At 52.3% G+C, this 19212-nt stretch overlaps 1 protein-coding gene across 1 annotated transcript in view; it reads left to right on the top strand.

The window, feature by feature from the left end:
- The first annotated feature begins 348 nt into the window (after nt 1-348).
- The window catches only part of NKAIN1 (sodium/potassium transporting ATPase interacting 1), a 215372-nt gene continuing 196508 nt past the window's right edge, over nt 349-19212 (top strand). Inside the window, exon 1 of the mRNA XM_050932379.1 lies at nt 349-724. Coding sequence (XP_050788336.1) covers nt 671-724 — 54 coding nt within the window. The 5' untranslated portion in view covers nt 349-670. The remainder of the gene's footprint in view (nt 725-19212) is intronic.

Below are 19212 nucleotides of genomic sequence, written 5' to 3'. Positions count from 1 at the left end.
CAGAGCCACGTGGTCCTAGAGGGAAAGCTGCTTGAATGTATTATTTCCCCAGCTTTGATTGTTAATGCAGCTCTGAGCCTGGCTTCCTCCTCTGGCTCTCCTGCCTTTCCCAAGATCTCTTCAGTTTTTTGCCCTTCCCTTTCTTTCCCTCTCCCTAGGGGCCCAAATCCTGGTTGTGTCAGGGGGTGGGGGGAACAATAGAAGGGGCTTGAGAGCTCCAAGCCAATCTTCCATGCAAAATTGTGCAAAGCAAAGGGAGCTGCTTTCCCCGTCCCTCCTCCCCACCTCTCTCCTCTCTCTGCCTGTCTCAGCCATCGCAGAGCAGCTCCTGGGAGATGGATGGCAACATCTGATCATCCGCTGTTGTCCCCGCGTCTTGGAAATGTGGCAAGTCCAGACAGAGCTGTAGAAGGCAGGGGTGGGGGAGAAAAAAATGCCCCTTTCTGAACCGCTCCTGCTTCTAGGCTATCCTGGCAGCATGCAAAAGCCAGGAGTGCTGCTGTGAAGAAAGTGCTGGGTCTGGCAGAGAGCTGGAGACCAAGGCGTGCTGCGGGTTTCCTCCTGATGCTCTCTGAGGGGTATTTTTATTGGCAAAGGGAGGCTTGCTGAAGCTGGAGGAAGACAGCACTCATCCAGTGTGGGGAAAATACAAGGCTCCAGCCAGGAAACCATGGGGAAATGCAATGGGCGATGCACGCTGGTTGGATTCTGCTGCCTTCAGCTGGTAAGACAAGGGTTTGTGCCTGCTCCTCATGCTCTATTGTGCTTTGTGGCTAGCTGTGCTCTAGCATTATTAACCACTCTGTCTGGGACGTGACCTTGCTGTCAGGCCAGGCTAGGGACGGTTACATACCACTCAAAAAATGTGACCCTCTTCCCTCACCCCAAATCAAAGGCGCTCCAGAGTTGCAGATGGAAACCTCTCTGAAGCAGTTTTCTATATTGTGGGGTCAGTGCCTTGGAGTCAGTTTGGAGCAGGTGGGATCTTTGTTTGGAACTGAAATCTGGCCCCTTTGCCTACATTTCACGGAGGCTTTGGGTCCCAGTCTTCCATGCTCAGAATCTCTTATTTTTACATGCCAAGAAAATGACAGTAGCAAAACTTAAACTAATACTTTGTGAACTCCCTTGCCTGCTGATGGGATCAATCTGACTGCACAGAGTGGCAGGTAGTTTTGGGAGGCACACACGTTCTGGAGCGAGCCAGAGAGCAAATAAACAGATCTCATTTTAATAGGATTGTTGATATTTGCAATAATTATGTGTCGGGCTTTTCACCGTGCGCAGATCAATCTTAATGAGCCTGGTGACAGTGGTATAGTATCAGGGGCCAGCTGATGCAAGCATATGAGATATCAGGTGGGTTTCTGATGAAAGGAGACTCAGGAAGGTAATAATTAATTATTCAGGCAGTTTCCTGGACAGATGGGAAACTCAAATGGAGAAAAACACCTTAGAATTTGGAGCACCTCTGTGGCAATCCTGGGATTAACAGAGACTTCCCCAGAGCTAGGAAAATGGGGAAATTCCAGAGATTTTGGCCAACCTGCCTGCAACATTGCTGTTGATCATAGCGGGAATTTTACAAGATGCCTAATATCATGCTTGCATTAGGTCTGGTCAATACAAAGCATTGTTTACAAAGGCAACATAACAAATATATATCCATGACAGCAATGTTGTGAGGTTACATTAACATTCTTATTGCATTATTAGTTTTTCATCCCAAGGGCTATGCAATAGACCCTGAAGTAGTTAATGAATTTTAAAATATACGGGGAAGCCAATGTCTTCATGGTGGGTTATGGGAAACATGAAAGTGAATCATGTAACAATGATGTCTAATAGGTGGTGACTGTCTGGGAGGCTTACCTGGGTATTGTGTGCAATGCTCTGTGACACGCTGTAAGCCAGAAAAGGATTTCTCATTAGAGTGGAACTTACCAGTGATGCTCCACTAAAGTTCTGTCATTTCCATTAGAAACCACCTTTTATTTCCCGGGCCCTGAAACTTCCTCCCTGACGGCATTGTATTCTGCAAACTCTTGATCTCTGATTTGCCTACATTTGGGAATGTTCATTAGAAAAATTGTGCGTGAATGTCTGTGTGCGATGATGACAAGAGTACAAAGTACCCACCTGGATATTTTCTCTTTGCTCGGGTCAGTCCCCTTTTCAAACAGCCAGGGCTCCAAAAGAGCATTGCTGGTGTTTGTTTTAGGGTCAAATCTAACAGGTCACTAAAGGGAGAAAAGGCTATTCATTTTAGAGGGGGGAAGGAATCCATCTGAGCTCCTAGGGTTGGAAAAGATGCTGCTATGTCTGCATAGTAAAACTTTATGCTGGCCAAACTTGGGCCAAGGTTCCCAGTAGATATACTTAGAGTGTGTCCCAATGCTGCTGCAGTGAAACCAAGTATCTCCCAATGGTTTGAGGTGAAAAATCATCCGTCCCTTAGAAGGAACCCTACAATAGAGATTTACCCCACTGACCAAACAGGCTCTCAGCCAACCTCTATTGTTTATTGGGTAATTGAAGAGACCCATCGTATGTATTTTAACCAGGACCAGGATGGTTTGGAAAGACGTTGTCACGTACCTTGATGATACGTGGTTTTAAAACTGATCCCAGGGGAAGGCCCCGAACAAGGACTTATCTTTCTGAGATGCTGCATTCAGGAACAGTGGGGTGAGCTAAGGACAGCGGGTGACAGTTATGAACTGTATGGTCTCTGTTGAGACCTTAATGTGGTTGATTTAAGATCTCTGAGAAGGAGCTGGGAAGGGCTGAATTCCACCAATGGCCATCACCAGGGTCCATTGTTGGAGGCCTCTGGCCCGTAGAGACATCCTCTGGCCCAGCTCCTGTTGTGAGCCCAGCCTCCACCTAAGCTAGAATTGTGTGGATACACTCAGCTAGGCCTTACGCAGTGCTCTGGAGGAAGCTGAAATACCCCCATGTCCTGTGGGGGAAATGTCTTCTCAGCCCCAGTGAGGAGCAATTTGCTGCGGGAAGGCCCCTGTAAGGTATGAGCCCCAGATCCTCAGCACACAGATCAGGAATCAGCTGTAGTTTCCATAGGGAACAGGCTAATTAATGTCATGGGAGGCGCTGGGAGCTTTGCTGCCCGGTAGCTGGACTGGTGATGTGGTTGGTAAAGCGCAGCTGGGTTTGGTTTTGCAAGAGTCCGCTGGGTTTTGGCTCTAGTGGTTCAGACTGGGGCTTTACTTGATCGGACCCAAGAGTGCAGGGGGAGGGGCGAGCGCGCGCATGCTGCTGGCGGGTGCCCGACCTCGTCGCTAATTATCTGACCGTGTTTGTTCGTTATCAAAGGGTCCCGAGAGAAGGGAGAATTGGAGATGAAAGCAAAAAGCGAGGTGGCCCTCTGATGCGGCGGCTCTGCCCTCCTGTGGCTAAGGGTGACGGGAATGTGGAGGCAACGGAGAGCCTGAGCAAGAGGGGGAGAGGGAGGAAACCAAGTAGTACTGTGAAGTTGGAGGGAGGATAACGAGGTTTCCTCTCCTCGCTCCCCATTACTGAGATGCTCCTCATCACACTGAGGTTTCCATTCACCCAGTTCACAAGGGGGCATGGGAAACTAAACCGCCTCATTGTGTTATGATCATGCTGCTGCTCTAATTGGCCTAGAGTCAAAGATGGACCCTTTGTACAGCACCTAGCACCATGGGGTCCTAGTCCAGGAATCAAGCTCGTAGGTGCTACTGTAATACATTTAATAAATACTAATTATGGATTGGATGGCTGCCCCCTCTGCTGCCGAAGGGAATGGAGCAAAACCAATAGCAAGTGTCAGATTGCAGGGGTGATCTATGTGCTGAAGATTTGGGTGCGAGCCCCTCGGAAAGAGACTGTCCATACAGAGGGTGCCCCAGCACCAAATATGAACTCACAAAGACAGAGTGAGCTGGCAAAGGGGAAGAGGCAGCAGCCAGAGAGGAGGGAGGATGGCTGGCCTTGTGGATAAGGCTCTGAACAGTTGAATTCTTGACTCTGCCACAGACTTCCTTAGTCAGCAAGGTCAAATCACTTACCCATTCTGGCCTTGTCCTGGCTAAGGTTTAAAGGTGTGGCTGCCTCGGGGGCTTTACCTCTGCCCATTTAGCTTTGGTTAAGGGCAGTGTGTTTGGTATAGACTTTGAAAGCATGTGTTAGCTAGCACATGCTAACATCAGACTGCAAATCCCATTCTACACCCGGGCTCTAGGCCTCCGTTCTCCATGTATAGAAAGGAGCTAACAATTCCATCCTACCTCTCAACCTGCCCGGGGTGGTGACAAAGGCAGGAAGCTCACAATGCTGCTGGATGCCCTTCTGCCTCACAGATAGCTCTCTCTGTAATTCCAGCTCCTTGAGTCTTGATTTTTCATGTCTCTAATTTCCAGGGGGTGCTAGATTTGTGCGGAGCTGGACAGGGAACAAGTGACTTCCCGCGAAACATTTGAGAGGTCAGCTCCTGGGGGCTGTGGTAGGACTCAGTTCACTGATGTTTAGGAGATGCTCAGAGGCGGTGGTTCTGTGAGCACCTGGATAGACATAGTGGTGATCCGTGCTTGCAGGTGAAAGGAGGGGAACTGGGATTGAAAATACACTCAAGAGTGACCGGAGGATGATGAATTGCTTGTTCATTTCATTTTTTAAGTAATGAAATATGTGGCCCATCTGAACTCCCTCTTAGCTGCCCCAGTCTGGGTTTTATTGTGTGTGATATTAATCCTCCCCTAAGGTGTTTTAACCCCTGCTTGTTTCATTGGGTCGGGTTTGGTGCTCATGGCTTGTGATATACAGGAGGTCAGAGAAATATTCTGGTGGTGCCCGCTGGTCTTAAACTCTATGACACATTGTTGCTATTGTTTAAATCTTGCTCTAACTGATTTTAGTATCGCTATGGTAACATACGTGTTGTCGTTATTGTAATTAGATGAGAGTTTTTACCTGACTTTCCGCTTACGAAAATGACACGGGAGAATTGGACGTTCCATTTGATTAAACCATCTAACTAATCACCAGAGGTCTAAAGCGCAGTGTTTTGTCAATGGAGGCATTGGGAGTGAGGCAGGTGAGACCCAATGCATGCGTCTTGTCTGGTTGCATGAGGAGATACTGTGTGCTGGGGGAGAGGCCATGCCCTGGAAGCATTCACCCAGGCTGATTGCCCGGCTTTGTCCCCGGATGCCTGGGATGGCAGAGGTCACCAGGTGGCGCTGTCATACCTAGTCTTACAAGTTCTTTCCCTTCAGCATGCGGGCAGGAGACAGTCTTGGAAGAAATGCCGTATTGTTATTAGTTTTGTGGCATGTAGATTTTTCATGTGGAGCTGTTGCAAGCAGCAACTGGTCTTGTTCTCTGCCTTCCTTCCACTAAGAGCCAGTTCTTGGGGTACAGCTGTTCCCTGGGAACTAGGCGTGGACATTTGAGCTGAGAGCCTGAAAGAAAGAATTTCCTGTGAGGCAGCACAAGTCTGTCTACCTGGGCTGGGAATCACAACTCCCAGCTGCAGTGTAGCCAGATCTCTGCAATGGGACGTCCCAACATCTGCTATGTAGCATCTTCCATCCAGGCATCTCAAAGCACTTTATAAAGTTTATTAGGCCTATTTTGCAGATGGGGAAACTGAGGCCCAGAGAGGTGAAGTGACTTGCACAGTTGAAGTCACTGGGAGCTGTGGATGCTTAGCGCCTCTGAAAAGCAGGCTGCAGGGTCTCAAGTTGGATGCAGAAGAAACAGGCACCCCAAATGAGAGGTCACTTTTGAAAACTGTTCTGAAGCTATTTACTGAACAGGAACAGTTACCCAGGGCAGAGAGGCACTATGATTCAGGGGAGGTGGCACAACAGCTGGAGTTAGGACTTGGGTCTGTGCCTAGCTCTGCCGCTCACTTGCTATGTAACCTTGGGTAAAGGTCCATTCCCTTTCTCCCTGTCACTGCGAAGCAATTAATGACATTCCCCCACCTCTGTAAATCACTACGAGATCTAGAGGTGAAAAGTGCCAGGCTTTATCATGTAGAGGGAAATTTTAAATAAAAGGCAGAAGGGCAAAAAAGCAGACAGTTAAGAGTAAAATACATAATAGTTGTTTGGGCTGGAGAGGAGATGTGACTGGAGGGGTCTGGCTCGAGATCGTTCAGATCATGATGAGTGTAATGAAATCAAAACTTGTTTGGATGCTGGCCCAAAATGATTCAAGAACAAGGGGTCTATGAAATGAGTGATACTTCTCGATGCAGCTGCAATGCTGAATTCACTCTGGGGGGACGGGGGACGGGGCAGGTTTTGCTGGTTCTTTGTTGCTCATCATCCCAGCACTTAGAATTTAAACTGACTTTAAAGAAAAAAGAAGTTGCTAGCCCTTGTGAATGAAAAGAAAGTCTGTGCAACCTGCCCTGATGCTGTGTTCTCTGCATGCATCTGCTCACACAGACAGTGGCTCTGCTGGGTGTGGATGCTCCTTAGCCATGGCAATGGAGAATGTTGACTAAAGCCTACTGGTGATGACTGAATGTCAACACCGTTGATCAGCCTTCAGGACGACTGGAGTTGTGGGCAGAGCTGGGGACTGTGGGCGGGAGTTTGGGATTGTGGGTGGAGTTTAGGAAGAGTTCCATCGCTTTCCCTCTCATACCCGAATTGAATATCGTTGAGTCCAGTGCTGTAGCTGGGAAATGTTACCATCATGATGAACTTTTACAAACATTGGCCGATGTGCCAGCTCAGGCAAAGGAATTGAATTTCACGCTTCCAGGTCTGTTCTCGTCACAGTGGTCCCAAGTGCTTTTCCACTTGCCCATGTGCTGCGATCTGCACTTGGCCAAGTATGTGAGATGAGAGTTTTCATCATCTCTTGAAGTATCACCATTGCTGGAGGCAGGATGCAGTCCTTGTGCACCCCAGTGAAGTCACTGAAGCTCTGAGGCCATCAGGAACACGTCTTTTCTTTCTCTAAATTCTAGGATCAGGGCTCTTGCATAGATCACTGGTCTGACCAGTCTGGCTAGCAGATCTAATAGCTCAGGGAAATTCTATCAGTTGCTCCTGGAAAAAGTCTAAACTCAGGCAGTTTTTTGAAAGCTGTTGCCCCATTCTGGCTGGGTCATTCCGTCCAATCCCCAGCCTCAGGAGAGTGGAGTATGCAGCATTTTTTTGCTTTAGAAGTATCAGTTCCTTTGCCATGCAAGGCGCATTCAAGGACCAGGTTGTTAGCTGTAGGGCCAGATAGAACGGGCATCCCCGCAGTCCTAGGGCCAGATGCCGCAGGGATGAGTGCAATACAATCACTGTGTCCAGAGCAGCAGTTCCGTTCCCTGGAGGGTGCCTGGGCCAAGTTACTTCCTGCTCAGATTGATATCAGCAAGGTCTGCAGACTGCAGCCACAATCAGCTGGTACTTTTTTGAACCTACCCACAACTGAGGGCCCCCAAGGGGTGTCCTTAGGGCCTGATTCTGATCTCATGCAAATCAGTGATAATGCCACCAGAGTCAACGGAGATCTATGGGTGTAAAAATAGTGTGAGAGCAGATGGGGCCCCTGATTTGGACCAATGGAACAGAGCTAATCAGACCTTCGTTGCTAACGAGGAAGCGTGGCCAGGGGCACACCGCTCCCAGCCTGCAGTGCCAGGTGATGCAGCCTGAGAATACTCCAGGTACCATGCTCCATGCTGTCTCTCAGTCTGTGATACTCACTGCAGCCACTGCTCCTATCCCACCCACCCCACCAGAACAGAAAAACACTACGCAAGCAGCCTTCTAATGACCTCCCATTGCCAGTCTATTAATCTAGCAGGTGCTCAAATAGTCCAGTCCGTAAAATAAATGATTATTAATTGCATTACTGTAGCAACCAGTGGCCCCTTTGTGCAGGGTGCTGTACACACACACACAGTGAGAGACATTCCCTGCCCCAAAGAGATGAACCTTTAAATAGGAAGTGAAGACAGAAGTGAGAAGGAACCCCTGTCTCTTGACTCCTTGGCCGGCGCCCAGCGTACTCTAGGATCTGCCTGCCTGTAGCTGGAGAGAGTCTGGCTGCAGTGAGATGTGCCGTTCATGGTGCTGCCCAAGGCACAGCTGGAGCACAGGCTGTAAGGTGCGGGTATTTCTGGGGGCCATGAAGCACAGTGTTCTTTCTGGGCAGCTCAGCACGGCTGTGCTTGACACCTGCCACGCCCCGGGGCAAATGGCCCCACGAGATGCAAGGCGTGTCCCTGATAAGGGCTTGCAGCGCAGCTGCTGCGAGTGCCGTGGGTGCAGCTGGCTGAGCGGAGGCAGGCAGGATGTGCTCTTTCCTTGCCAGTTTGTGGCAGCCCCTCGGTGTTGTTTGGATCCAGCGTTTCCTTTGTCTTAGTTTCTTTTTCAGCTGGACAGAAAGAAATCTCCCCAGCCAGGCCCCTCCGCCTCCTGGCCAGGCCCTGGACCCCGTCTTGATGCCAGTGTGTCACACATCAATCGCCGGCTGCAACGGGGCTCGGTGAGCTCTTGTGGCTCATGAACTAGCTCCAGTGGGAAGGCCTCTTTGGCCCCGTTCCACTATATGATCTGCATGGTGAGCAGTCTGTGGGCTGGGCCTTTGCTCCTCGATTCCTGCTGCTCCTGCCCTTGCGTGGCTGGGGGCAGGAGAGAGGATTAGATGGGCCACGCCTCCTGACTGCTCAGGCAGAGGCTGGCGTGGGAGGGCTGCTGCTTTTGTGTGCCCAGCTCCCTGGAGAGCGGGTCGCAGAGGCAGCGTGTCTGGCACACAATGCGCTGTGACTAGGCCTGCAGAGGCGTCACTGGGCTGGTAGGAGGAGGATGCGGCCCACTGAGAGCGGGGACTCCGGGGGTGGCTCCTGGAACAGAGGTGCCCTACGTCTCTGGGAGGGAGAAGCCTCATCACTTCTTTCTCCCTCACGTATAATAATGCAGCCAGTCCCCTCTCACCTGACTGGGGAGACCAGACAGCAAATGTGTACATCGGGATGGGGGTAGGGGGTAATAGGAGCCTATATAAGAAAAAGACCCAAAAATTGGGATTGTCTCTATAAAATCTGGTCACCCTACTCCTGACGCCTGACCCTGCCCGGTCTGTAAGTGCCTCCTGCTTCCATTGCTGTCACCTCTCCTAAGGACTCCTGCGACCAGTGGGTGTATAATCGGGGGAATCACACACAGGGCTAAGGAGATTATTTTACCTCTGTATTTGGCTCTGGTGTGACCACTGCACAAATCCTGTGTCCAGTTCTGGGGCTCACGACTCCAGAAGGATGGTGATAAATGGGAGAAGGAGAAGGATCAGAGAAGAGCCTGGATGGATGAAAGGATTAGAAAATCTGCCTCCAGGAGCTCCAGCTATTTAGCTTAACACAGAGACCACAGTCTGTAAGTACCTTCATGGGGAACAAATATTTGGTGATGGGCTCTTCAGTCCAATAGAGGACGGCATAGCTTGAGCTAGTGCAAGTAGAAGCTAGACAGATTCAGGCTAGAGCTAAAGGTTACATTTTTCTAGTGAGGGTAATTAACCATTGGAGCAACTTGTCAAGGTCGTGGTGGATTCTCTCTCACTGACAATTTTAAAACCACAACTAGATGTTTCTCTAAAGCTCTGCTCCTGTTCAAACAGCAGTTAACTCTGGGAAGCCCTCTGGCCTGGGCTATATGGAGGGGCAGACTGGATGGTCACATAGTCCCTTCTGGCCTTACACCTGTGAGTCTTCTCTGCCCTCCCTGATACCCACATCTCTCCCCTGCCCTGCTGTCCAAAATGATCTCCCTGGCCCAGCACTCAGACCCTGCCACTGCCCTCTGGGCCTCCCACTTTGTCAAGTTCAGACTCTCCTTTGAGGCCGTGCCCAGCTCTGTCCTGGCCTACACCTCGCTTGTATCTCCTGTTGGGATCCTCAGCCCTCCCTACTCTGCTAGCAATGCCAGCCAGCAGCCGCTCCACACCCCTGTACATCTCAGTCCATCTTCCCTTGTGGGCTCCCTCTCCCTCTCCACGGGCGTGATCCTGCTTCCACTCCCCCTGGCTTGCTATCACATCCCCCTGACTGCACCCAGTTCACTCCTGATTCAGGCTCCGTCAGGCGCCACACGGCTCAGCCTCTCCCCCGCTGGGCTGAGCTCTGGGCTGGACAATGCTCCCGCCCCACACCTAGCTGGTTGGAAGAATGTCATTGTCAGCTGCCCCCCGCCTTGGGCAGCTGGGCAAATGGTGAGGGCCTGCAGTGTAGTTATGGCTGATGCATCAGGAGAGAGGAGACCACCTGCTTCTCACGTCCCCAGGAAGCTTTTGTCCGTAAGCAGTTTCTGTGGCAGCCAGTGCATGACTGTAGGGCATGAATGGTTGCAAAGAGGCCCAGGCCCAGCACTGCCCTGTGGCTTCAGGCTCTGCCCCAGTTGCCTTTCCCCATACTTTTGAGGGGGGCAGGGAAGAAGCCCAGGCTGAACTCTATATGTGGGTTTTCAATTACACAATTAAATGCACAATTAGGTATAATTACCAGTGCTCAGAAGCCGCGACTGTTCATAATAGGCATGTAATCTACTGCAGTCACTGTTTATACTGCTCAGCTCCGCTTCCTAATGATTATGGAATGCTTTCACATTTGCATTGTTGCCATGGAAATTGTGTTGGGAGCTGACAAATGGCATTATGGATGGATGGCCCCGAGATTTCTCCACGCCACATTCTCAGCTGGGCTGGGGGATAGGGTGACCAGATAGCAAGTGTAAAAAATTGGGATAGAGGTGGGGGGTAATAGGTGCCTATATAAGAAAAAGCCCCCAAAATCGCGACTGTCCTTATAAAATCAGGAGGTCACCCTACTAGGGGATGAGGCAGGTTCAGGTTATTCAGAGACCAGATGTTGCAAAGGGCTGAGAGGTCTCTGTGCCGTGTTCACTGGGGTGGCAGGAAGCAGAGCTCACACACGTAGACTGGAGAGATTGATGGCGTGGTCAGCTCAGAAGAGGGGTTCCCCAGGAAATTCTGGGCAGGAGGAAGCAGGAGGAAGCAGGGATTATGTAGAATGACCCTTAACTTCAGCAGGGGCTACCGGTGTCATTGGTATTAGCCCAGTTGGGGTTACGGTGCCCAAGAGAACATACAAAAGACATATGGCTGGCCATATAGACAGGACTACAGTGTGTGTGGATGGACAGATAGATAGAGAGATAGATAAATAGATAGATAGAGGGGGTGGGTGGGGATAGATAGATAGATAGATAGGTTGTATGGGGATAGGAGTGTATGGGGATAGATGCTAGATAGGGATGTATGGGGACAGATAGATATAAACACATTTCAGTATGCATTATCTATATGCAGATGACTTGATGGTCTGCTTTATTGATATGTGTTTGGGAAGGGCTCATTACTCTAGAATTGTGAAGGTATGAATGAATACATAGACCCCACCCCTGCCCGTATGCTGCATGCTCCAGAAGAACTCTGTTTTGGACAGCTTTATTACACCGTTTTCGCCTCCTCCCCCTGTGAAGCCAGGCAGCATTTAGACCAATGTATTATTAAGGAACCTTTCAAAATGGCCCAAAATAGCGTTTCTTTACCTACTGCTGCCCTGGCTTGAGGGTCTTGGAGCGCTCTGTGCTGCTGGGGAGCCAGGAATCTCCTCTCTCCACTGCGATTGTATGTAGCTCTGGGGGATGTCAGGGTTTAAATCTGGTGCGGGTGCAGGATGAAGTAGGAGGCTGGTGACGTGGGTGGGGGGGAAATTCTACTCTTCAAGGGACTTGGGAAGCAGCTATGGTTATTTGTATTGCAGTCAGACCTACACATCAGGTCCCCACTGTGCTAAGTGCTGCACAGACCCATAGTTAGAGACCGTCCCAGACCCAAAGACCTTCCCTGCCTCACTAGACAAACAGTTCTCGCACCACTCCCTGGTGAAAGGGATCGATTTCTAAGAAAGTGACTTTGCAAGAAAAACGTGTTCACTGTGCCGGAGGGAGCCAGTGCTGTGTGCTGGATAGAGCAAGAATGAGAATGTCAGGACGCTTGGGTTCAGTTCCGCACACTGCCACTGACTTGCTGTGTGGGGCAGTGGTGATGGGGTGCTCACCCCACACTAGCCCTGGAGGGGTTCATATAGGCAAGAGAGGCCAGGTAGCCATAGGCTGCACCTGGAGGCTAGGATGCCATGAGGCTTAACGGGGGAAGAAGCTCACCTGGGCAGAAACAGGCAGGGCTGCTATGAAGCCAGGGACCCGGTAACAGGGGGTGTGCGTGGCTGCGATGTGGAAGTAGCAGGCTGGAACAGGCAGGGTAGGAAGCAGTCCAGGGAAGAAGCAGCAAGGGCAGAGGCAAGGGTCCCTGGACTGGTGTAGAGGGCAGGCCCAGGTTCCTATCCTGCTAGAGGAGCCTATCTGGGGACTGCTGGAGACAACTGCGAAGGAGACTTTGGTAATACCCGGAAATGGGGGAACGCCAGTGTGACTTGGCTGGAGGGCTGGGCCATGGAGAAGAAAGTGCTGCGGCTCCAGGAGCAGGAGAAAGGCTGCGGAGTGAGTGAGCGGGATGATGGGCCAAGTAACCGCCCAGACTTTGCGGCGAGCTAATCCCCCGATGGGCCACTAGGAGGCAGCAGAGCGGTACGAGAGCGCGCCCTGGTACAGGTGGCCTGGGAGAAAGCAGAAAAGCGCTAGTTTGAAAACGTCCGTGGGCGCTGGAGGCGGGAGTTGACAGCTCAGGTAGGTGGGGCAGGGCTATACCTGGAAGGGCCTTGAAAAGGAAAACAAGCTGCTTGTTTTTGATGTGAGAGAGAAGGGGGGGCCCAGAGACAGGGCTAGATTAACCTCTGTGGGCCCTGGCCCTGCCCCCTTCTCTGCCCCGAGGCCCTGCTCCGTCCTGCTGTGCCCCAAGGCTCCGCCAGGCTCTGCCCCTGAGACCAAGCTCCACCCCTAGGCCCTGCTCCATCCTGCTGTGCCCCAAGGCTCTGCCCAAGGCTCCGCCCCTGAGACCAAGCTCCACCCCCAGGCCCTGCTCTGTCCTGCTGTGCCCCAAAGCTCTGCCCAAGGCTCCGCCCCTGAGACCAAGCTCCACCTCCAGGCCCTGCTCCATCCTGCTGTGCCCCAAGGCTCTGCCCAAGGCTCCACCCCTGAGACCAAGCTCCACCCCCAGGCCCTGCTCTGTCCTGCTGTGCCCCAAGGCTCTGCCCAAGGCTCCGCCCCTGAGACCAAGCTCCACCCCCAGGCCCTGCTCCGTCCTGCTGTGCCCCAAGGCTCTGCCCAAGGCTCCGCCCCTGAGACCAAGCTCCACCCCCAGGCCCTGCTCCATCCTGCTGTGCCCCAAGGCTCTGCCCAAGGCTCCGGCCCTGAGACCAAGCTCCACCCCCAGGCCCTGCTCCGTCCTGCTGGGCCCCAAGGCTCTGCCCAAGGCTCCTCCCCTGAGGCCAAGCTCCGCCCCCGAGGTGCTGCCCAAGGCTCCGCCCCTGAGGCCAAGCTCCACCCCCAGGCCCTGCTCTGCCCTGCTGTGCCTTGAGGCTCTGCCCAGGGCCCCGTCCCTGAGGCCAAGCTCTGCCCCTGAGGCCCTGCACCCCTCACTACCCCCGAGGCCCCTCTTCCCCCCAGCTCTGCCCATCCTATCCCCTGAGACCTCACTCCGCTCAGCCTCTTACCCCCAGGCCCTGCCTGCTGCTCGCCAGGTGGAAGGGGTGGAGAGGAGCGAGCAGGGCCTCGGAGGGAAGAGGCTGAGTGGAAGCGGGGTCTCAGGGCAGAGCTCAGGCAGAGCAGGGTGGCCAGGACCAAAGGGGCTGCTGAGGCCCCTTCCGAGTGCGGGCCTGGCTCCATTGGTGCCATTGTAAACCTTGTACTGCCCAGAGAAGAATGCAAACAGACGGGTGATGTGGTCAAAGCAACAGGCCAGGACACTTCACAGCAGCTCTCTGAACAGATTGATGCTGCACTCGAGCTGCGAGATGACGGGCGTCGGGATGGGACTGTAACTGTGGATGCTGGAAAGGCCGTATCTTAGAAACATTATGCAGAAGGAATTGGCAAGACTGACATGCAGTCAGCCCCTGAGGACCTAGAGAGGGCCCTGAGTCAAAGGTAGTGCCCAGGTTGCGGGGCTGAGTGCCAGGCAGCAGCATGATGTTGTTGTCCACAATGCCTGAGAAAGGAGGTAGCAGGGAAGGCTTGATGGGGGGGTGGCGGAGATTAGGAGCTCTGGTTTAGCCAGGTTGAGTTTGAGCTGGTGGCTGGACCCCTCCCCAAGCAGATCTGACAAAGACAGACTGAGATTCTAGTTTGGACAGCAGGAGACATGTCTGGAGGCGAGAGGTAGAGCTGTGAGCCGAGAGCTGAGCTTGTGCTTGTGGATGAGATTACGCAGAGATAAGGTGGAGAGAGAAGAGAAGGGACCAAGGCCAGAGCCCTGTGAAACTCCACCCAAGAGAGCTGGCAGGGGGCTGAGGAGGATTCTCCCAGGGAGAACGAAGGAGCAGTTAGAGAGGGAGGGGGAGAACCACCAGAGGATGGAGTCATGAAAGCCAAGGGAAGATGTGGTCGACTGTGTCAAAGGCAACTGACAGGTCAAGAAGGAGGTAAGGATTGGGAGCACTGGTTCTGGGCTTTAGCTGGAAAGAGTTAACTAGCAACTGGCAGAGGGTTTCAGCGTAGGCTGGGGGTGAGAGCTGGACTGGAGAGGGTCTAGGAGGGAACTGGGCGGGAGGAGCTCCAGCCATTATTCAATGAGTTCAGAGAGGAGAGGGAAATGGGGCAGTAGTTGGAGAGGCCAAAGGTGGGTTTTGTATTGTGAAGGGAAGAGCCAGAGGACAAGGTTAAAAAGAAGAGTAGGGGGGGGGGGAGGCGGGAGATCAGGAAATGAGATGGGGTCACTGGAGCAAGTGGAGAGGTTAGCGGAGGAAAGCAGACAAGACACTTCGGTGTCTGTGAGAGGGGAGAAGGTAGTGAGAATAGTAGGGAGGAGGGAAATGGGGAATCATCATCCAGTGGGGCTGTTTCTAGAGGGGTTCTCAGGGATCTGATCCCAGCCAACTGCTAGTCAAAATCTTTATGAATGAGCTGGAAGAAATTATAAAACCTGTGCTGGTAAAATTTGCAGATGACACAGAAACTGGTGGAGTGGTAACTGATGTGGACAGGTCAGTTATACAGGCTGATCTGGATCACTGGGTAGGATGGGTGTTTAGAAATTAACACAGCCAAATGCAAGACTACACATGCATGATGAGGGGCTCTATGCTGGAGAACAGTGACTCTGAACCGTGGATCACCAAGTGAACATGAGCTCCCAGTGTGATGCTGTAGTGAAGTGGGTGAATGTGATCTTGGGATATAAAAGTAGGGGAATATCACATAGGAGCAGGGAGATGATACGACCGCTATATATGGCACAGGGGAGACCATCAATAGATTATGTGTTCAGTTCTAAAGTCCTCGCTTCAAAAAGGATGTTGAAAATTGGAGAGAGTACAGAAAAGAGCCAAAAGAATGATTGGAGGTTTGACAAACCTGCCTTATAATGAAAGACTAGAGACGCTCAAGTAAGTTTATCCAACAGAAGGCTGAAAGGTAACTTGATCACAGTCTACAAAATCTTATGTGGGAAAAAAATTCTGATGGTAAACGGCAGAAAAAGACAGAACAAGATCCAGTGGCTGGAAGCTGAAGTGAGACAAATTCAGATGAGAAATAAGGTGTCCGCTTGTAACAACCCAGGTAATTAACCACCAGCACAGTTTATCTAGGGATGGGAATATGGGATGGATTCTCCATAACTTTAATTCTTTAAATCAAGACAACATTTTTTTCTTAAAGACGTGCTGCCACTCAGACAGAAGTTATGGGCCTTGATGCAGAAATTCCTGGGTTACATTCTCTGGCATGTGCTCTGCAGGTGGTCATGACAAGATGATCATAAATGCTTCCTTCTGACTTTAAAATCTATGAATCTACATTCCACCTGGTAGTTTTTTCAGCTCTGATTTCTTGGTCCTTAAGTGGCAGGGCTTAGGGGCCACACACCGTTACACTGCTGTGAAAGTTAAGTGTAAGGGCTTTAGAAATTAAAAATGTATTTTATTAGTTATTGGCATGGAAGAACAGCAATCATGTTTGTTTGTTTTGCCATGGAGTAAAGCGGAAGCTAAAAGGCTTGTGGATCAATAAACATCTTAGCCTGTATCCTCTGCGTTTTATTTATTCACCAACTCTGAACTTGGCCTCCTGACAAACTCCCAGGAAGGAGATAATTACTGCTTAATAAAACTAGATAAGAAGCAACCCCCAAGGCGAGGCCTGATTGGGGCAATTTGAGCAGAGAAAGCTCATTGTCAATGAGCTCTGCAATGCTAGAGAAAGAATTTCCCCCCTTTGCGCAGCTAGTGCATGTAGAAACACTGGTCAGTGGGTAGAAGACGGGGGGAGGATCAGAACTCCTGGGTTCTGTGCCTGACTATGGGAGGAAGTGAGGTCTAGTGGTTAGAATAAGGCACTGGGAATTGTGTGTCTGGGGATCGATGCCTAGCTCTCAGGGCAGAGTGTGGTTTACAGGTTAGAGCAGGAGGGAAGGAGCCAGGATGCCTGGGCTCTGACGCTGGGAGGGAGCATGGACTGCAGGTTGGAATAGGGGACTGGGAATTTGTATTCTTGAATTTTACTCTCAGGTCTCGCATTGACTTGCTGTGCAAGTCTTGGGCATATTGGTGCCCGCCTGCCCTGTGTGCTGGCGAACACCAAGTGCGTGGTGCCCGCCCGAATGCCCTGTGTGCTGGCAAACGCCGAGTGCATGGTGCCCGCCCAAATGCCCTGTGTGCTGGCAAATGCCGAGTGCATGGTGCACGCCCGTCCCGTGTGCTGGCAAACAGCGAGTGCGTGGTGCCCGCCTGCCCTGTGTGCTGGCAAACACCGAGTGCGTGGTGCCCGCCCGCCCTGTGTGCTGGCAAACACCGAGTTCGTGGTGCCCGCCCGCCTTGTGTGCTGGCAAACACCGAGTTCGTGGTGCCCGCCCGCCCTGTGTGCTGGCAAACGCCGAGTGCGTGGTGCCCGCCTGCCCTGTGTGCTGGCAAACGCCGAGTGCGTGGTGCCCGCCTGCCCTGTGTGCTGGCAAACGCCGAGTGCGTGGTGCCCGCCTGCCCTGTGTGCTGGCAAACACTGAGTGCGTGGTGCCCGCCTGCCCTGTGTGCTGGCAAACACCGAGTGCGTGGTGCCCGCCCGAATGCCCTGTGTGCTGGCGAACACCGAGTGTGTGGTGCCCGCCTGCCCTGTGTGCTGGCGAACGCCGAGTGTGTGGTGCCCGCCTGCCCTGTGTGCTGACAAACATCGAGTGTGTGGTGCCCGCCTGCCCTGTGTGCTGACAAACACCGAGTGCGTGGTGCCCGCCTGCCCTGTGTGCTGACAAACATCGAGTGCGTGGTGCCCGCCTGCCCTGTGTGCTGGCAAACACCGAGTGCGTGGTGCCCGCCCAAATGCCCTGTGTGCTGGCAAACACCGAGTGCGTGGTGCCCGCCCAAATGCCCTGTGTGCTGACAAACACCGAGTGTGTGATGCCCGCCTTGGTTTAGGAGCGGGCTAGTGTGCTGGTTGTGGGGGTTTCACTGGAAGGTGCTCTTCCCTCCGACTCCGTACTGAGCCCAGTGCCCCGTCACTTGCCAAGAGGGGCCCGGGCAGTTAATGCTCTTTGAAAAGTGGCTCCGGCGCCAGCCAGAGCAGGGGTGGTTATTATGTATTGATCGCTGCAGCGCCTCTCGCAAACCGGCAGGTGATTTCCAGGAGTGCTGCGTGCAGTGATTGCTTCACCCAGCAGGGAGACGCAGCTGCCTCTGGGGGATGGGGAGCAGGGCAGGAACTTGTCATTATCTCATCAGCGACTTGGCACAGTGAGTTTAGGACAGGAAACAAAGGCAAAATATTCTCTCCCATTTACCACAGGCCACTAATAAGTGCTGAAGACCTTGCTTTGATGGAGGAAGAGCGTGTCCTACTGCATCACCTGCATGGTGTGTCTCCCTCAGAATATGTCTACACTGTATGCTAAGCCTGGGTTCTGACTCTGGTTTAAGCCCAAGCCCCCCTTCCATCCGCACATAAATCAGTCTGACTCAGGTCAGCAAACACACGGGACCCAGATCCTAGGAGCCTGCTAGGGGAGATGGGCCAGAGCCTCCATCACGCTGAAATAAGGGCCCAAGCCCTGCTGCTTTGCATGTGCAGTGCAAGCCACAGACCTGAGTCAAGTATGGACACGTTAGCACGGCTGTGAGACCCAGGCCCGGCAATTGTAAGCCCAGGTTTACAATGCAGTGTGGATGCTGACGCATGGGGTGGCAAACACCGGGTCCGCAAGCCCAGAGCCCGCAGATCTGGGTTTACGATGCAGTGCAGACACACCCTTAGAGGCCTCCCAGCCAATGACTGACCACCTGAGCCGGCTGGACATTTTTCCATCTGAAACTGCAGCTTTGGCAACGCAAAATGTCTCCTGGAAACATTTCGATCTTGATGAAATTTTGTTATGAAAAAAAAATGGACTCAAGCACTTTGCTAAGGCCAAAATGTCTCACCTCAGCCTTTTCTTGGGAACATTTGGATTTTCCCATTCAAATCAGCTTTCCGGTTCAAACAGATGTTATGCACCTGACGTAAACTGAAATGGGAACGGAACATTTTGTTTCTTTCGAAATGCAACACTTTCCACTGCCCCCGACACATCTTTATCCAGCCTTTCCCGCCGGGGGAAATGTTGTTTTTCTTCCTGATTAGGAAAAGAAACAAATGTTGAAGCCCCAGATTTCCCTGCAAAATGGAAAACTCCACTTCTGGCCCAGCTCGACCTCCTCAGCCAAACCTGCTGGCTTGCTTCTGGGCTCCCTCCACCATCCGGAGCCCTGAGAGAGAGCAGAGCCTGGGTGGGAGCTTAGCAGGCTGGGTGCTGGCTGCATGGGGAAGGCCAGGTGGCTGGCAGGCTCTGGGCTGGAAAGCTTGTTGGCAGGGCACCAGCAGCAGCAGGAAATGGGGAGATCTAGCAGAGGGCAATGGCGGGGGGCCCCGGAAGGCGGCTCTCTGAAGAGACTGTATATGTTACAGCCTGGGGACGGGTCGGTCTGATCTAACCACGTGTCAGTCCCAGGCAGGAGCAGGGCGTGTGCAATAGGGATGGTAGAGTGGCAGGGCTTGTGTACCCTGCTGGGCACAGCTTGCAGCAGATGGAATCTGTCATGACAAGGGATAGCAG

Source organism: Gopherus flavomarginatus, chromosome 22 (assembly GCF_025201925.1).
Source record: "Gopherus flavomarginatus isolate rGopFla2 chromosome 22, rGopFla2.mat.asm, whole genome shotgun sequence".
In the NCBI taxonomy this organism is placed as follows: domain Eukaryota; kingdom Metazoa; phylum Chordata; order Testudines; family Testudinidae; genus Gopherus; species Gopherus flavomarginatus.
The sequence above is the reverse complement of the archived record's forward strand: the minus strand, read 5'-3'. Positions and strand labels throughout refer to the sequence as shown.